The sequence below is a fragment of the Furipterus horrens genome, unplaced genomic scaffold (assembly GCF_987537825.1).
Source record: "Furipterus horrens unplaced genomic scaffold, mFurHor1.1.pri manual_scaffold_5, whole genome shotgun sequence".
Taxonomy (NCBI): domain Eukaryota; kingdom Metazoa; phylum Chordata; class Mammalia; order Chiroptera; family Furipteridae; genus Furipterus; species Furipterus horrens.
This window is the reverse complement of record NW_028327175.1, coordinates 103,011,335-103,031,662: the sequence shown is the minus strand read 5'-3', so window position 1 is coordinate 103,031,662 and position 20,328 is coordinate 103,011,335. Positions and strand designations below refer to the sequence as shown.

The window sequence follows — 20,328 nt, the reverse complement described above, 5'->3', positions numbered from 1 at the left end:
TAATTCATGTGAAATACTTGGAGCAGTGCCTGGCACATAGGAAGCACTGTGTATGTGTTTGCTATTATTATTGTTAAAAACTGAATGAATAACCCTGAGGTAGTTCATTTATTATACATATTTGAAAGATGTAAAATGGGTCCTGCTCAAGATGATACAGCAACCAAGCTCTAGGAATCTGTTTTTCTGATTCCCAAGCCACAGTGACTTTGGCTACACCAGCAGGTTTCCTTGAAACACATGGAGGCTGGTGACACTACCACTTGTGCAGAGGGCCCTGGCAGTTTAAAGGTTAAGCCCTCTCCCATTCACGGGCAGCTCTGGGTTGGGCCTGGTGAAGTCAGGATGTGGTGATGAGTAGAAAGGATACTCTTGGCTTCTGATTTTATTCCATGCACAAGACTTCATCTCATGCCCAGCCAGGTGCTGGTCTTGGCTGCTGAGTGCAATGGCTTTTAGCCACCCCGGGGCACCTGGCCTTAGCTGGTTCCCTTTCCCACACTGTCTCCCTCCGGCTCTGTGGGGACACGTGTGGTCGGATAAATGCCCAGTGCCCTGATGTTCTCCCCATGAGGATTTGCCTGTAGTGAGGCTCCATCCAAAGGCACCCAAATCATTAGACAACCATGAACATGAGACAAAAATCCCAGGAGTCCTGGCAGCTGGTCTGATCTTCAATGGCTGTCATTGGAACCCAAAACGAATGTTTAAGATTTAGCCAAGTTTTACCACCTGGGTGGGCTAGGGCAGCCTCAAGGAGCTCTCTGGAAGAGAGGCTGAGGTGAGGGTGCCACTGTGGGCTCTGTATTCTGCCAGGAGAGCCTCCCAGGGTGACAGGTCTCTGCTTCGGCCCCCTGGCCACTTGGCCAGAGTTCTGTCTCTGCCCACACCCAGGTTCCGCGCTGCAATCCACAGAGCCTCTCTAGATGCCGGCACTATGCTAGCATATTACATGCATTGTTCCCTTTAGTCCCCACTACATTCTGTGAGGTGGCAACTGGGATCTCCAGACAAGGAAATCCTGGTTCGGAGGAGTTAAGTCACTTGTCAAGATAAGGAATGGTTCTTTACAGCTAATCTACTAGCATGTTCTGTTGACTCTTCCTCCAATATTATATCCCACCAAGCTGCTGCTCTGAAACCCTTCTGCCACCTCCCTGGGCCAAGCCACCATTATGTCTCTCCTGGACCAGCAACATGAACTCCCAGATGGTCACTGGCTCCCTGCCCCACTCGCTCTTCTACAACCCATTCTCCACTCAACAGCTGAAATGATATTTTAAAACACTCTCCAGATCATATCACTTCCCTGGTGAAAACTCTCCAAAGGCATCTCAATGTACTTAGAAAAAATATACATACTTCTTATCCTACGGGCTCTCCTTGATTTGCCCTCAGCTACTTCTCCACACTCACCCTGCCTTCCCTGCTCTGGACACACTGGCATAAAGTGGGAGAACAGAAATTGTGGCCCTTAGACCAGCATCGGTGCCACCTGGACCTTATAAGAAATACAACCCTGGCTGGAGTGGCTCAGTGGATCGAGTGCCAGCCTGTGAACCAAAGGGTCGCCGGTTCAATTCCCAGTCAGGGCACATGCCTGAGTTGTGGGCCAGGTCCCCAGTTGGGGGTGTGTGAGAGGCAACTACGCATTGATGGTTCTATCCCTCTCTTCCCCTCTGTCTGAAATAAATAAATAAAAATCTTAAAAAAAAGGAAGAAACACAGATGCTCAGCGCCAAGCCCCTCCCCAGACTTACTGACTCAGAATCTGCATTTTAATAAGATCCCCAGGTGATCCATATGCACATCAGGTGGAGTGATTAAGAGTGAAGGAGAACCCTGGCTGCTGTGGCTCAGTGGATTGAGCATCAGCCTGCAAGCCAAGTGACGCTGGTTCGATTCCCAGTCAGGGCACATGACTAGGTAGCACATCAGGTCCCCAGTTGGGGACGAGAGTGAGAGGCAATCACAAAGTGATGTTTCTCTCCCTCTCTTTCTCCTTTCCTCTTTCTCTGGAAATAAATAAATAAATAAATAATAAATAAATAAATAAATAAATAAATAAAAAATAGAGTGAAGGAGGCTTTGAAACCAAATGGCTTGAGTTGAAGCTCAGTGACTTGGCACAAGGGATGAGTTGCTTCCTGTGCAGTGAAGAACTCACCTTACCCAGACAGAGGTCTGGCCTTTGCTCCTGGCTCCCGGGAGCTGATCTCAAGGACTCTGGGGCTGTCCCGCAGAAGTGCCTTGGTTTGCCAGGGGGGCGGGGGAGGGGGGTTGGGGGGGTGGCTCTGGCCACCGTACAGTCCAACAGCGTGATTTAGGATGGCAGCTGTAGGGCCACGCAGTGTCAGTTCAGACCTCTGGAGGAACTGATGACTAAAAGCGCGAGGCACTGGAGGCTGGAGGTCAGCCGCTGGACAGTATGCCACTGAGCCCCGCAAAAACTCTGGACACCAAAGGCTCGGTGCTCTGCCTTGGTTGGCAACACTCCGTGCATGTCACACTCAGGGACCAGGAGGAGGTAATACCACCCCTGACTCCTCGGGGAGAAGATGAGCAGAAGCTCTGCATCTGGACCCCTTGCAGTGAGTGTTTCTTTACTGCGCTGGTTTTAATTTGTACCCTTTCACTATCACAAAGCTGTTGTCGTAAGTAGTGCTCTCCTCGGCTCTGTGAGTCATTCTAGTGAATTACTGAACCCCAGAGTGGTCACAAGGACCCCAAATTTGTAGCCAACTGGTCTGCAGTGAAGGTGGTTCTAGGGACCCCCAATTCTACAGCTGATGTCTGAAGTGAGGCCAGTCTTGTGGGGACTATTCTCTCAGGCTTTGCAGTTGGCTCAATTCATTGTACTTCCTTTCTCTGAGCTTCAGGTTCCCCAACCGAAAAGTAGGCAGAAACTACATCATGCCTTACCTGCCTGACATGCTCGTTGAAAGATTAAATGAGATAATGAACATACAAGAGGTTCACGATAAATGTAAGTACTACTGTCTCCACTGTTCAGAGAAGGAAACTGAGGCACAGAGAAGTAAAGCAATTTGCCCATAGTCACTCAGAGTCTGAAGCCAGGTCTGGCTGACTTTGAGCACAGTGCAATACTGTGCCCTCATGACTTGCTAATGCTTTCTGGGAAGGAAGGGCAGTCGTGGCTCTCCTGAGCTGGGGTCCCAGCAACCTGCTAAGGAACTCAGGGCCCTCTGGGGAGGGAGTCACCCCCCCACCCCCCAATCCCAATGCTTCCAATTGCTCTATTCTCTCCTGGGATCCACGTGACATGAATATTGGACTTTTGGATATTACTTCACAGTTCTCTTTTCCCCCCTTCTGTTCCTCTTTCCCCTAATCGTTTGGCTCTCTGTTGCTTAGATGCACAATTTCTCTTGATCTGTCTTCAAGTTCACAAACTCTTTCCTCTCTCATCTCCATCCTGCTATTGAGGCCATCCAGTGAATATTTTATTTCAGTTATTGTATTTTCCCATCCCAAAATTTTCATTTGGTTCTTTTTTTTTTATATCTTCTATTTCTCTATTAATTTGCCGATATTCTCCAACTTATCATTATTTTCAAGAGGGTTCACCCTTACTTCTTGGAGCATGGTTATGATAATTGCTTTAAAGTCTTTTTCTAATAATTCCAGCATCTGGGTCATCTTGTGGTTAGTGTCTACTAAATATAGGTCCTCTAGGAATTTGCCAGACTTTTCTGGTTCGTCATAAATCAAGTAATTTTGGATTGTATTCTAAACATTTTTAATATCATGATACAAGACTCGAGGTCTTGTTTAAATCCTATTTAACATGTCAATTTTTTAACTTGTAGCTAGCAATTGACCAGGTTGGGTTCAGACCACAAGTCCTAATCAGCCTTCTGTGTGCTGTTATTCCAATGCCAATTCGGTTTCACAGCCATTGCAGGCTATTTATATTGGGCCCCCAGGCGCTGGCTCAGAACCCGAGTGGTGGTCTACCCTGTAGTTCATTTCACAAAGTCTCTGATGAACTGTTGAAGGTCACATCCATTCACACATAGCTTAGGAATGGGCCCAGCAGTTTATACATAGGTTTATGGGGTCCCTTTCTGCAATCGTCCCCACACTCTGGCCCCGAGAGGCCCACTTGCATGCCCCTTTGGCTAGAAAGCAGAGGCTTTTGAGTCCCCACTCTGCCTCTCACTTCCCATGACAGGGTCTGGGCCTGAGCCAAGTGACTCCTGCCAATTCCTTTTGCACACTGCCAACCCTGGGGCGCTGCTGGGAGCACAAACTGGTCTGGCTCTGCTGCTGACTGGCACAGCTTTAGTGTTAAACCCTGGCTCTTGGACACTGTACCAGCTGGCAGCTCTGGGGTGATGGTGATTAGGTGAGGAAGATGCTGGGGAGACAATCACAGGCAGCTGGGCTGAGCTATTAATTTCAAAAGTGCCAGCATTTCAATTCTCAGACACATTGCAATTATTAAAACAGCATATATGATTTTCCAAGTGACTACTTCTGGGATGGATGGGTCCGCATGCTGATTTGCCTTTAATCCTCACATTAGGAATGATATGCTACATTTTACACAAAAGAAAGTTGGGACTCAGAGAGGTGGAGCCATTTGTTTGAAGTCACACAGCTGGTTAACAGTGTGGCCAAGATGCAAACCCAAGTATGTGTAATTTCGGGGTCCACTCCTTTATGGTGGGGTCCATCAATTTCATCATCATCATCATCATCATCTTATTATTATTATTATCATTCTCCTCCTCCTCTTCCCCTCCGCCCCCTGCCTTCTCCTTCTTCTTCTTCATATCTGACATTTACTGAGTACTATGTACAAGGCCCTGTCTAAAGCTTTTTATCTAAACTATCGAGATTGGAATTTATAACAGAAGGAAACTGAGGTTCAGAAAAGGGATATCATTAGCCCACAGTCACACACACTGGCTAAGAGGTAAGGTGACATTGAACCAAATTGTTTCTCACCCTAATGCATGCTTTGAACCGATGTTCAACGGTCTCTCTAGGAGGCAGAGCTGGGCCTGGTGCCCAGTAAGTCAGGCTGGGAGGGGAGAAGCTGGAGGCTGCTAGGAGGCTGCAGAGAAGAGGCGTGGCACGGGTGGGCTGAGGCCAGATGCTGGGGAACATCTGTGCCTCAGAACAAATCCACAGCTTCTCTTGATCTCAAGGGAGTTTCTGGCCATACCCCTTTTACACTACCTTCCTGTGCTGGAAAACCTCAACTTCTCCACTGTCCCCCTTCCCAGACCTGACACTTTTTCAGAATGTCCTCTGAGGCCCATTCAATCCTGGGGTCATCCCAGGCACGAGGGCGGCAGCACTGGGTCCCAGACCTCCCATCTCATTCTCCGCCACACCTCCCTACCCAGCTCATCTCACCAGCAGATTCAATTAACCAGTTTGATGCTACAGCTGCAGAAAGCCAAGCAATTATGGAAAACAGACCAGGTGCCTTGGAACTCACTCACAGAGGGGCCTGAGAGGCCTCCAAGCAGACAGCAAGGGGGGGCGGGGGGGGGGGCGGAGGCAGAACAGTGTAGGCAAATGCTTGCCAACCCAGGCTGAGCAAGAACCACCTGGGAGCTTTGAAAAATACAGCCCCTCCCCCAGTGCAGATGCCCTGTTTGATTCAGTTGTTCTGGGCTAGGACTTGGGCATCAGGATTTTTAAAAGTCCCCACACAATAATACGAATGTACAGACAGCCATACTATGTGGGTTAGGAAGCCTAATGATGTGCAGAGGGAGGGCTCACTGCCGGACGGTCTGATTCTAACAGGCGGAATGACTGTCACTCACCCTGCTGCACCTCCCGGGCCTTCTATGTATTTGCTTCCTCACGTGTGGTCTGCCGACCCGCAGCATCAGCATCACTTGGGTGCCCTCAGAAATGCAGAATCCCAGGCCCCACCCTGACTTACTGAGTCAGAATCTGCATTTTAGCAACCCCTGGGAAACGTCTATGCATGTGCAAGTTTCAGGCGCCATGTTCTCTGGTCCTAGCTAGAGACACTAAGAGTTGGCAAAAGCAAGGAGTGTCAGTCATTCCCTGGTTTCCCTTCTTGAGCGCCCTGCAGCTGCCCAGCACCAGTCCCCACTGACGGGCCCCCTTCTGAGTCTTGCCCAGGTCAATTCCTGCAGCAGCTGCCTTGAGAACTTTAATGGGAAAGGCGGGCAGCAGGGCGTGAGTCCTCCATCCTAACTCCTGACAGCCCGTTAGCTTCCAGGCTGAAGCATGAAGTCAGCCTCAATTTCTCTTTCAGACCTCAGTTTCCCTTCTGGGCTGGAGCCTGATTTCTCTTCATCCCCTACAACCTTTGGCTCCCAGCTCACAGGTCACCCCATTTTCCAGATTAGGTGGGGCACCCAGCAATATGTCCTGCCTCTCTCCTTCATTACCCTGAGACCAATTAAGTCATTACTGGTGTGGCGTTTGATTAATGTCTGTCCCCTGCTAGAATTAAGCTCTATGACAACACGTGTCACGAACGTCTTGTTCCCTATTGAATATATAGCAGCTAGTGGACAGTGCCAGGCACATAGTAGGTGCTCAAAAAAGTTCAATCTGTGGGGATTGACACAACCTGATCGGCTCTTGCGGCAGGGCCCAGACTCCCCTCACTCCCAACATCAGCGGTTGCCTGTAGGCAGCACACCCCGACTCCTGCTTCCTCCAGGCACCGGGAACCTTTCCGAAGCAAAGTGCCTCTTGACCAAGATCACCACATGAGTAAGAGTTTTGAATGTTTTTCAAAAGGCCAGGGAGCCCAGGGTACTTAAGGGAAACTGAGGGAAGTTCAGGCCTAGAGAAGCATGACGTATATGCAGTTCCTTCTAACCTCGTGATTTCCCCAAAACTTCACCTCCAAGCAGGCAGAGGGTCCCCCTCTGATGCTGGGAGGGAGGAGAAGTGGAAGACCATACCCTACCTAGGGTAAGTCTGTAAAGCAAGTTTTTCCTTCCTTTTTGGGGCTTTCCACAGAATACAAAGTCGGTAGAATATATTATTTAGTTATGCATCTATGCCCCCTCTTCTTTCAGAAAAGCCTTAAGGTGACATCTGGCTACATGAATTTGGAGTCCTTCGAGTAGTAATAACAGCTACTACTTAGGAGCACTTTCTGAGCCAGTGCCATTCCAAGCCTTTACATATATGAAGCCATTTTGGACTTGACAGCAATCTACAGAAGCAAGGACCATCACCCCACTTTAAAGATGAGGAAGCTGAGGTGCTGAGTAGCCAAAGGAAGTGCCAAGGGCACGCAGTGAACCCCAGGCATCTGGCTCGGGGGTTTGTCCCCTGACCTCTGTACTTCCCCTGCCTGAGCGTCAGTGAGAGAGCGGTGACTTGCCGCGGGGAGGACAGTTTGCAGGGGTCCAGCTCCGCACCCAGGTACTACCCTGACCTGCTCGGAGGAATTCTGGGTTCTGTGGGCCTCAAGCTGCATTTCTTTTCTTTTTCTTTCTTTTTTCTTTCTTCCTTCCTTTTTCCTTTTCCTTCCTTTCTTTTTTTTTTCAAATTGTGGTAAGATGCATGTAACATAACATTTACCACTTTAACCATTTTTTTAGGTAAACAGTTCAGTGGTATTAAGACAATTCACATCAGCTGTGCAACCATCCCCACCAACCAGCTCCAGAATCTTTCGGTCTCCCCAAACTAGCACTTTGTGCCCACTAAACACTAACGCCCCATCTCCCTTCCCACGCACCCCCTAAGAACTTCTATTCTACTTTCTGTCTCTGTCAATTTGACTACTGTTGGTCCTTGGTGCCTCATACAAATGGAATTGTACAGTATTCCTGCTTTCAGATCCGTCTCATTTCACTCAGCATAAGGTCCTCAAGGTTCATCCATGTTGGGACAGCTGTCAGAATCTCACTCCTTGTAAGGCTGAGTCGCATTTCATCATAGGTATAGACCACATCTTGTTTATCCATCCACTGATGGACACTTGGGGTTGCGCCCACCTTTCAGCTACTGTGAAAAATGCTCCTATGAACATGGGTGTGCAGGTATCTGAGTTCTGCTTTCAATTATTTTGGGTACACCTGAAAGGGGAATTGCAGAATCATATATGGTAATTCTATTTTAAAAATTTTTTAACAGCCATCAGCAAGCTGCTTTTTTTTTTTCTTCTCCTTTTATTTTTCCCCCTATGTCCAGTCACAGCCCAATAACCGCGGTGGCAAACCCCACTCCACATTCCTGGACAGTGTGTTGCTATCTCAGGGTTGAAAAGCAATCCTCTGCCCCTCTTTTCCTTAAACTTCAGCTGCAGAAATCACCTGATTGAAAATTACAGAACTCTCATCCCACACAGGAAAGGAACTGCTCAGAAAGTCCGGCCTACCTCAAATTACAGGCTTTTACCTGGAGTCTTGACAAATGCTTAAATTGCATATCAACCTTACTTTTGTTATGAAGTGTTTGGAAACAAGTTAATGCGCTGGGTTTCAGATCCTTAGCTTGGAGGTAGGAGCTCTCTCCCCTAGTTGATAAGTAAAGCGAGTTAGAATGCCATGGATTTGGATTCAGGAGAACAGTAGCTTTTGTCTACATATATATCAGCTCAATCCTCATTTTTTCATTATTCCAGCAAGTACTGTTGATGAAAAATGTTATCTCAGCTGGGATTTCCACTCAGAGCTGTGGTTCTGAAACCAGACTGAGCATTAAAAATATCTGGGCTGCTTTAAAAATAGATATCTATATAGAGCCCAGGACCCCAGCTTAGTCCAACTGAACCAGTCTCTGGGCCATTGGTAGCATTTTAAAGTTCCCAGCTGATTCTGAAGCACAGGCAGGGTTGAGAATCTTTACTTCAGGGAGCAGAGAGGCCTGCAATCAATCTTTCCTTGTCTACATTTTCTAGTTTATTGATTTGAGAGAGAGAGAGAGATCTGTTGTTCCATTTATTTATTCATTCATTGGTTGATACTTGTACGTGCCCTGACTGGGAATAGAACCTGCAACCTTGGCATATCAGGATGACACTCTAATCAATTGAACCACCTGGTTAGGGCCTATAAATTTTTTTTTCAATGGGCTTTTAACTTGAGGAGAGGGAACCCTGAGCTAGGGACGACAAACCCCAATGTTTAAAAGAGAGAAGCCGGTCTTCCAGGAACAGAGAGCACAGGCCTTGTCTGACGGGTGCAGCTTACAACAGCCACCCCAAGTACAGTGGGTGGTCTGTTTTAATTTTTTTTTTTTTTAAGAGCTAAGGGCAATCAAACCAGCAACCTTTCCCTTTGCAGGGTGACAACACCCAACCAACTGAGCCACACTTGTCAGGGCAGGGGCAGTCTGTTTTGTTCACTGCTACACTCCAGTACTTGGAAACAGTGTCCAGCACAGAGAAGGTGCTTAATACATACTTCTTGAATTAATGAATACCTTTTTGAAAGAACTGAATCCACTATATGTGAATGATGTTTATGCAAACAAGGACAAGTGTGTTGAACGATGCACATCAGGACACTAAAGGTGCTGACGTCAGCCCTGGCTGGTGTGGCTCAGTGGATTGAATGCTGGCCTATGAGCTGCAAGGTCACTGGTTTGATTCCTGGTCAGGGCACATGCCTGGGTTGCAGGCCAGGTCCCCAGTTGGGAGCGCTCCAGAGGCAAGTGATTGTTTCTCTCGCAAATCATTATTTCTCTCCCTCCCTTGTCCTCTTTCTACATATAAATAAAAAGCTTTCTTAAAAAAAGGTGCTGACTTTAGGGAGAAGAGACTGGAAGGGGGATGATGAAGACAGTAAAACTTCCTTTTAATAATAGTTAACAGTTATTGAGTGCTAGCTAGGTGCTAGGCATGGTGCTTAGCACTGACTGTGGCTTCCCCTCATTTAATCCACATAACAATCCTTTGAAGTGCCCTTGTATAGCGACACAGATGAGAAGGGCTAAGCACACAGGATCTTGTGCAAACCCACAAAGTCCGGAGCCTGGTGCTGCCCCCACAGCCCATGCTGATTCCTTGTCCTTACACCTCTTTGGCTTGTGCCACACAATGTAACAACCTTGTGCTACATTTTTCATGAAACAGAACAGCGTTGGGGCTTTCCATGTGGGCTCTCAACCCCCACTCCCACCTCTGCGGCCCTCCTAATCTAAAGGCGCAACGTTAAATCCTTTATTCCCAGGAGGATTTAGGAATCGATGTTCCATGCTTGGATCCGGTTTCGGTTCAATATAGAGCAAAGCAGGGGTTAGGGGTGCCTCACACAGTTGGAAGTCAGCCCTTCCCATCTGCAGATTCCTAACTGTGAATTGAAAATACAGTTGACCGTTGAACAACACAAGTTTGAACAGCATAGATTCACTTATACGCAATATTTTATAATAAACCATCATTGACTAAAGTATAAATAATTGAAATAATTGAAATTCAAATTAATTGAAATTAATAAGTATTTGTTGAATAAATAAGGTTCAACTGTAGTCTCCACTGCCTGCCCTCCACCATTGATGGAATCAATGAAATCACCATCTTCTGCATTGACCTAAAATCTTGAGGAGAGCAGGGTCCTTGGACATCAGCCACACAGGCTGCCTCAGATAGAACCGTTACATCTGCTTAGGGCAGGTGAACCCTGACTGGTTGCAGGCTCTCCTACTGACAGGCCTTGATAAAGCTCAGAACCATCCTACCTAGAGCAATCTCAGAGCACGGAGCATTTGCAGTCTTGGTAATGAGAAGCAGTAAGCTCATGCAGAGGAAGCCATGCATGCAACGGTTTTTCAGTCATGGCCTGATTTCTTGGGAGACCTGCAGCCAAGGATTCTAGCCTAGATCTAAATCGATGAAAGCTTCCAATTACCCCAGGGCCAACACCACCTCAGAACTTGAAGAAATGCAGATCCCTTGACCTTAGGAGCTATCAAGACCAGAGCACGAATCCTATCTCTACCAGCTTGGGATGTTAAGTGGGTTGTTTAGGTTTTAAGCTTCAGTCCCCAGCCCTAAAAAATTATGAGGATAATACTGACTTGACAGGGTAGGTTCTAATGAATATTACGAGTGATATCAGTGAAGCCCCTGCCGTGAACAGGACACAGGAAATAATAACCATTACTTCTGAGAACTCTAACGATATTGTGCTGAGGAGCTTCTAAAATGACTCCAATGAGCCCTTATCTCCCAGTATTCATGCCCTTGTGTAATCCTGTCTTTATGTGAGCTGGACCAAGTGAGTTCCTTCTAATGAATAAAAAGGGTAGGATGTCATTTCTGAGATTAGGTGACAAAGAGACTCTGGCTTCCTTCTTGCTCATCCTCTTTGGCTCCCTCATTTGCCCACTCTGATGGAAGTCACTGGCCATGTTGTGAGTTGCCTTCCGGTGAAGATTGTGTGATAAAGAACTAAGGCAGGTCCACTGGCCAATACCAAGAATGGTGCTCAGGCCCCCAGTCTTACAGCCTGCAAGAAACTGAATTCTGCCAACAACCATGTGAGTGAGCTTGAAAAGAGATCCTCCCCCAGTTGAGCCTCAGCCAAAACCTTGCCAGCAGCTAGTCAGAGAACTTTGGCCAGAAGCACCCACTAAAGGTATGCCTGGATTCCTGACTCATAGGAACTATAAGATAATATAAGTTCACCATTTCAACTCACTAGATTTTAGGATGATTTGTTATATAGCAGTAGATAACTAATATACCCTGGAAACAATAGATTAAATTCAACTAGAGTAGCACATGAAGGCTCTACTTAAACACTAAATCCTCTCGGAAGCCTTTCAAAATCCTCCTCTCTGAGGATTCAGAGGCCCCTATTTTCTCATGCTTCTCTATTAGGCTGTAAACTACTTGACTAATATCATGAACGCTTATACAGTGTGTACTTATTATGATTCCAAAGTGGTAAGTCACTTAATCTTTACAACAAACCTAGAAAGCAAATACTATTATTATCTGCATCTTATAGATGAAGAAACCGACACTCAGAGGGGCTAGGTTTCCCAAAGCTTCAGTAATTATCAGGAAGTGCCAGGAAATATGGTTCCAAAGTTGACATTTATAACAATGATGCTGTGTGGCTCTAAGAGTCTTGCTCAAGTTCACAAACAATAAGTAGATTCAAGCCTAGATAGCTGAACACCAGACATGAAGTTTCTAAACATTACCCTTTCAGGCACCTTCTACCCCTAGGATAATAAGTTGAACACACCTCACCTGGGGGGTCAGCAGGGTCTACCTACCTGTAAACACTAGGCTGGCGTTTTCTAGTTCTTCTTGGGGAACTTTGAAGCTGAAAGATTCATTATAGAAAGGATCAATTGTCCCTCTTAAGAAGGATGTCTTCTTTGTTTTCACAAGCTTAAGTCCATGTACCAGCTGGATTTTCACAAAGGGGTCTGAGAATTGGATACAATGCCACAGAATGTTAGAGATCATGAAACCCAAATCCATCCACCTATTCATCCATTCAACCTCTCATCCATTCATTCTTTTACTTGTTCCTTCTTCCTTCCTTCTTTCCATCCATCCATCTATCTGACAGCCCAACCACCTACCCATTCTTTCACCTATTTTTCCATCAGTCCATCCATGTTCCCATCCACCCCTCCTGTCATTCACCCATTTTCCCATCTATCTATTTTTCATTCCTCCTTTTCCCTTCCTCTCTTCCTCCTGCCATCCTATATTTATTGAGCTCCTCCCATGTGTTAGGCATTTTACAGATAAATAAACTGAGGACTCTAGATGAGAAATGATTTGCTTAAGGTCTGGCTAGTGGAAAAAGAGTCAGACCTAGAGCCTGTCCTGGCTTTCTGTCCTGGCAACCCATTATCATGTCAGTGAGCCCATTGCCCATATACAGAATAGAGGTGGCAGAATTATAACTATCATTTTTAGATCACTTTATAGCTTACAAAGAGATTCATGTGCATTATCTAACTGAACATTGTTTAAACAACCCAATGAGAGGAATAGTGTTATTATGCCAGTTTTTCAAATGGAGGAATTGAAGCTTTTAGAGGTTAAGTAACTTCCCCAAGGCCACATTATCTGTAAGCAGTAGAGATGGGATTTGGTTCCAGGCAGTTTGACTCTGAAAACCTTAATCATTTTATCATACTGACTCTCCCACTGTGGTGAGTCTGAAACTCCAGCCTTAATACCATTCCTTCCACTGGCCCCTTCAAAATCTGTTTTTTGTAATGTGAATTTTGAGAATGCAAGCTGTCTTCTAAATTCAGCTGTCACCTTATAGCAAAAGTAATTTATTTTAGCCATTGTGCTTAGAGAAGACAGTATTCCCACCACTGAGCTGAAGAGATCCCAGTGACCATGGCTGCTTTCACGATAATGTCCTTGCTGTCATGAGAGAAGCTACATACAGATGGAATATAATCTGTTCCATTTCATTAAAAGTCATGTTTGAATTGGTTTGTTATAAAACAGACATTTTAAATACACCAGTCTTTTCAGGGCTGGGATTTTAAAAGATTTATGGTGCACTTGAACTGAGCCCAGGAAAAAACCGTAGGGTGTGTACCCCACTCTCGCTGACTAGGACTCATGGTCGATGCACACTAACGTCTCCTGGAGGGCAGCATCTCTACTGCAGGCATAGCAACTGGAGAGGCAAGTCTCTTCCTCTGGGTGGCATGTGTACAAAAAGGATCTAGATTTCAGGAGCTATCACACTTGGTCTCAGTCAAATCACCAGTTCAGATGGGGTTCAGATGAGATGGCATCACTTACCTGCCTCATTTTAAGAAATATCTAATTATTTATTATTTATTCTTTTATAATTATTATTTACTTTTCCTCTTGAAATAACATCTAGTCTGGATACTATCTAATCTCACAGGGTCTTATCTTTTTTTTTCTTAATCCTTACTCAAGGATATGTTTATTGGTTTTAGAGAGAAAGGACGGGAGAGAGAGAGAACGTCAATGTATGGTTGACTCCCATATACACCCCGACTGGACATCAAACCCACAATTTAGCCTGAAACCTTTTGGAGCATGGGATGATGCTCCAGCCAACTGAGCCACCTGGCCAAGGCGGGTCTTATCTTATTAATAGTATCCAGATGCAGAAAAAAGAAAATTGGAAAATTGGTGTGAAACAAACAAACAGACAAACAAAAACAGACGCCACGTTGAAGAAATGGGGAAGGAGGGAGGGAGTCACATGTACCTGAACCTTGGCTCACATCTGTCTGAAGAAGCTGCTTGGCTCGAATGACATCAACATTCAGTCTCCCAGCACTTGGGAGATAATTCAGCGACAGAAGCAGCTCCCCCAGCTCCACTTCATTCTGCAGAGAAAGGAAATAGTCAGGAAGTTGCCTTTTTTCTTTTATTTTACACCCACCATGAAGGAAATTGGTCCCAGAAGCATATAACTGGGCTTCTGTGGGTGCTTCAGTTGACAGTGGGTACCTCTTTTTTGTACTTCTTTTAGCCTCTGACCCTGATTATTTTTTTCTATCTCAGAAAGTTCTTTCTGCTCTTAGAACACAATAGCAGCAACAACATAGTGATGACGAAAGTGTCAATAATGATAGTAAGTCAATGCTACAGGTCAATCAAGTGTTATGTTAGACACTTTACATGTAACAACTGGTTCAATCTTTATCATGAATCTCTGAAACATGAGTATTAGTCCCATTAAATAGCTGAGGAAACAGGCGCAAAAGGGTTAAATACTTGTCTCGGACCAGAGAGCTGGAAAGTGTAGCACTGGCATTTGGACACAGGGAGACTAATTCCAGATACTGACCACTATGGTTAATAATTTGGATTTCTGAAATAAATTAGTGAGGAGTCTCCTTACAAATAACATTACCCTCATTCATTTGCATTCTTGGTTTTCTGTATTTGTTTGTTAAGGGGAAAAACAATGCTGGCTTCCCCCTCAGGCAGAACAGGTATGTGCTCCAGGACTCCTAGAAGCAGAGTATGCCCTTCCACTTCAAATAAAAAAGAAAAATATTGTTTTTTCACAAGAATGGGATATTTGGTATTTCAGAAATAATACTGACATAATCATTGTTGGAAACTTAGACCACTGCTATGATTTACAATTGACAATTATTATCTTGATCAACAAATGATGAGAAGCTTCATAATTTTCAGGGCTTAGGATATCAAGGCCATAACTTAGCCCAGCCCTGGAGAAGGTGGAGGATCCTTACTTTCTCTGTCTCAGAATGTGTGACACATATGAACAACAGCATCCACATGCAGCTCTAAACAACCTGAGGGCAAAACTCGTCCTGAAGGGTTCCTGCAGCCAGTGTCTTCTTAGTCTGTCTTCCCTAGAAGGTGCTACATTTAAAAGCTGACTGGCAGCCATCTGGTCAGAAATTTAGGATATGGGAACAGAAAGCGGGACCATCTTATTCCCCGACCTGACCCCCTCCCCTGAAAGACCATGGAATTTATGGTGATCTTTGTGGACACCCATGAAGTACTGGCACATTAAATATACATCAGCCTGTGGCGATTTTATCCCCTCTCCCCAACCCCTCACTTACAGGGACATTTGGCCATGTCTGGAGACATTTTTGGTTGTCACAACTGGGGAGAGGGCTGCTTCTGACATCTAGTGGGTGGAGGCCTGGAATGCTACTAAACATCTTACAGAATGCAGGGCACCCCCACGAACAACATAGAATAATCTGGCCCAAAAGGTCTATAGTGCTGAGGTTGAAAAATCTTAACTAAACCTATGAACCTTTGGGCTGATTCAGACTCTTCTGTAATACACGATTCTAGCTTGAACAAGTGTTAATAGCAATCAAAGAATTAGTTTTTATCCAGACCAGAAAAACCCAAAAGCACCAGCTGCAAGCCAAAGATCAAGCTTCGATTTCCATTCTTCCTTCTTAAGACTTCCTTTGCTGAGAGCAGAAACCCAGGCACTAGATAAAACTCATCCCAGGAAGTAGGCTCAGCTGCCCCAATGAGAATGGATTGCTCATTCTGGGAGGATCTCCAACTCTTTGAAGTCTTCTTTCTCCTACACCAAATTTAGTCAGATAAGGTTGTCCTGTCATACCTGGAATAATCTGGTCCAATACTCTAGGTTTATAGAGGAAAACTGAACCAGGCCATTCTCTCACTTCCCTGTTTAACTCCTCCATTGCTCTTAGAATGAAATCCAAAATCCTTAGCCTAGTCTGCAATAGTGTCATTTGGGGCTAGATCATTCTGTGTTAGGGGGTGTCATCTGTGCATTGTAGGATGTTTAATATAGCAGCCCTGGTCTCTACCCACTAGATGCCAAAAGCCTATTACCCCCCAATTGTGACAATCCAAAATGTCTCTTGACATTAGCAAAGATCTCCTGAGGGAAAAAATGCCCAGTTGAGAACCACAAGTCTACCAGGATCTAAATAATTTGGCCTTGCCTGTATCTCAGGCCTCAACCAGCAGCCACATCAGTCTTCTTTCTATTTCTTGAAAGCACAACACATTCTGGTCTCAGCGCTTGCACCTGCTGTGCCCTCAGCTTGGGACTCTCAACTGAAATGTCACCTCCTCATGTAAGGTTTCCACCAGCACCCGATGGAAAAAGAGTTCCCTGCCTCCATCGCTTTCCATCATATCAGCTTGTTTTTTTTCTTTCGTGGCACATTGTCCTTACTGGGTAATTTTTCATTCTCTCTTAAGGCAAAGACAGTGTCCATCTCACCACCACTATACTCATAGTACCTGAGCAGCTTCAACAGATGACCATGAGATGAGAACAAGCTGTGCGGCCCGAACACGGTGGCTCCGCTGCCACATCTTAGTCCCAGAGGAGTCACGGGCATGATGTTCGTCACCTGCCCTATCCAACCTCAAGAGACTGGAAGGAGAGGTGGGAAAAGGAACTGGGTGCTTCTACTTTTTCCCTTCTCAAGGCAATGTCACAAATAAACAGGCGTGTTTCCTTTTTCAAGATCTTGATGAGCTTAATTTGGTTGAACTACGCAGGGTAGCTTGGGAGAACCAAAATAGACTGTAAATTACTCAAATGAATCCAGAAGGCACCCTGCAAGCTACTAGCAGCCAGCTTGTGCAAACACTCTTCTCTCTTCCCAGACAAAAATTCTCTCTCTCTGCAGCCTTTGAACACAGCTAAGTTCTAATCAATAAAAAAGAAATCAAAGAAAACCATTTGGGACAAAAGGCACTTTCTGGGGAAAACAACAGCCCGCCTCTCCTCCGGCCATACTTCCTTTGAAGTGCCTCTAAAGGGCAGACTCGCTCTCTCACGGAGCAGAGGGTATCAGGTGTGTGTGCACCTCTCCCCGACGAAGCAGAAGATTTCAGGTGTGTGCACACAACTTTTACTGAAGTCGGCACACAGCTGCTCTGAGCTCCCCTTCCTTTGTTCTCATGGGTTGGGAGAAACAGTGTGTCTCTTCATTAAAATAGGAATGCATTAAAAAAAAATAAAATCCAGCCACAATCTCAGCACTTTATACATTTCATCAAATGCTCTCCTCCCTCCAGCCCACCCCCATTCAGGATTTTCTCCATTCCTTGTCAATACATCAAAACTGTATTTGCAAGCTGCACTGACAACACAGACGAATCCCAAAACTTCCCCACCCTTTAAACTTAGACACACGTTGTCCATGTTACTACCTAGACATGTAAAGTTCCATTTTTAATATCTTCAAAGAATATTCCATTACACTGAAACTATACTTTACCCTTTTTTCTATTGTTAGGTGCTTAGGTTGTTTCTAATGACCTAAAATTGGACACTTTGATTTTTTTTTTTAGATTACATCATTCTAATAAAACCCCTGTGATTACTAGGTCAAAGAATATATCAAGATATATAAAAAATATCCTGATCTTTTTCTGCCACTCAGTAAGAACTGACAGAGAGCATTGGCCAAAAGGGCTAAACTAACTTCATGGCCACTGAGGGAGATGAGAACCAGCACCGGGAATTAACAATCTAACAAATGGCCTTGGTCAGTGTGGTTGTAAAAATGCTTTTTGATTGCATTTCTTTGAATATCTAGTCATATATCGATTTAATTGCATTTCCTGTTTTGTGTGGAAACTGTGACTTCCTGATTTTCGGTGTGAGGTCAGTGCCCCTCATCAATATGCACATGCTCTGGCTACAAGCTACATTTCGCACTGGATTGTTGTCTGTTACTGTCAGGCTTTCTTATTATTGGCTCTCTTAATGTGATTTGGCTTGCATTTCCCCGACGGCTTAAAGGTTGAGCATCTTTTCATGCCTATCAGCTATTCTCTTCTTTAAAAACTGTTAATTTCATATTGTCTATTTTTTCTATTGGGTATATGTCTTTCTCTCATTAATTTATAAAAAGGCTTTTAAATATTATGAATACTGCTAAATTATTCACCAGTCATGTGTTGTTATGGGTTGAATTGTGTCCCACCCAAATCCATGTGTTTAAGTCCCAACCCCCAATATCTCAGAATATGACCTTATTTGAAAATAAGGTCTTTGCAGATGTAATTAGTTAACTTTTTTTTTTTTTACCATATTTTCTGACAAGCAGCATGCATAGTTTTATGACAGAATGCATCCATCTTTCCCTCTATGGTTCACACTTCATGGCCTTTCTAGAAATGCTTTGCTACACTAAAGTCATAAAGATATTCCCCTTTTTATCCTTTTAAAACTTAAAGTTTGACTTTTTAAATGTAAGTCCTTGAACTCCTGAACTTGATTTTGGTGTATGGTGTGAGATGAGGCTCTGTTTTCATTTTTGAGGCAGTGACCTTTTCTCCTGTCTTTCTGCTGTGTGCCGCCCATTGACAGTAGTGATCTTATATTGCTTCCGTCCATCTCCACAGATACAGAACACACCCCTGGTGAATGCTGGCCAAGAGAAACATTTGTCCATGTCTTTCATGAGAAGCTACACCTTCCAGGGAAGATGCGAGAGAAGCTTGATCTTTTGATGTTTGAGAATTTATGACTAGGACTCAAAGGCCATCCAAATTAGATCAACCTACTTCAGATCCACTCAAGCTTCTCAAAAAGAGATATTGATTCCATCCTAAATTGGGCTCCCAGTGTGGCAGAGATAGCTGTTTAGCAGAGATTGCTCCTAACTAAAATAATAGGCATGAAGCCTTGCCTCTAGCTACCCAGTGTTCATAATGAAGGAACAACAGCGGACAGATTACGTTAGGGGGAGTCCCCCTTGAGTAGTAGCAGTGGCTGACAGAACGGATCAGGGCACTTACGAAAGAGCAGCTGGGAGAAGCTCTGCCAGCTAAGGGAGCCAGCAAGGTCCAGCCCCCAGACCCTTCTTCCACTGCTCATTCCATTTCTGCGTAGAGAGCCCCTTATGTTTCTCTGTGTCTCACTCCACCTCAGATCCAGCCCAACTACTCAGTCAACAGATATTTCTAGAGTATCTCCCACATGTCAGGTACAGGGCTAGCACACAACAGGTGCACAATAATGATCCACTGACTGGGTGATCGTACCAGGCACAAAGGGCAAAGCAATGGATAAGGCAAGGTCCCTGTAATGCAGCTCCTGAGAGTAAACATTATTTAATTATTATGCATAGCAAATTATGAGGTGATTTAATCAGCACTATGGTGGGTGCTGTGGGAACTGACCTTCCTAAGACTCCCCTGTAGAAGCAGGAGCAGGAGTTAGAGGGCTGAGGGGCATGGGCACACCCCCCAAACAACTGAAAAGGCCAATGTGGACAAGTGAAGAAGGGGCAAAGGCGGGCGGGCTGGGGTCGGGGCCAGAGTGCAAAGCTGAGGCCAGGGAAAGACAGGTCTGCTCATGCCTTCATGCCAGGTAAGGAGTTTGGACTTATTTGGAGGAATAGGGAGCCTCAGAAGGCTTTAGGCAGAGAGTCACATAATTAGACGTGTGTTTTTAAAAGATCCCTCTGGCTGCATCTGTTTCCTCTTCTGATGGTTCTAGCTGTCTTTTCTTTTTTCATTCATGTTGTAATTATTCACTTCTCTGCAGCTTTCATAGCAAACTCTTTGAGGAGGCTATTTTACTTTTCATGTACTATAATTCCTGCGGGAAAAGACTGCATCTTTTCTGTTCCCACCCATCTCGCCTTCGTGCCCTAGTAACTGAAGTGGCACAGTTGGTACTGGTTGAATTCTGTCCCCTAAAAAGATATGCTGAAGTACTAACTCCTGGTATCTATGGATGTGACCTTATGTGGAAATAAGAATTTTGCAGATGTAATTGAGTTAAGATGTGATCATACTGGAGTTAAAACCAATATGACTGGTGTCCTAATAAGAGGAGAGACAGAGAGGGAGACACAGAGGGAGAGGGAACACCATGTGCTGACGGAGGCAGAGACCAAGGTGCTACAGCTACAAGT

General features: G+C 45.0%; 1 protein-coding gene across 4 annotated transcripts in view; it reads right to left on the bottom strand.

Moving 5' to 3' along the window:
* The window catches only part of SYT17 (synaptotagmin 17), a 68,011-nt gene that overhangs the window by 13,867 nt on the left and 33,816 nt on the right, over positions 1-20,328 (bottom strand). For all 4 annotated transcript variants that reach the window (XM_090279134.1, XM_090279132.1, XM_090279133.1 and 1 more), the window contains 2 exons: positions 14,166-14,286; positions 12,214-12,369 (listed from right to left, as the gene is read on the bottom strand). In XM_090279134.1, coding sequence (XP_090135260.1) covers positions 12,214-12,369; positions 14,166-14,286 — 277 coding nt within the window. The remainder of the gene's footprint in view (positions 1-12,213; positions 12,370-14,165; positions 14,287-20,328) is intronic.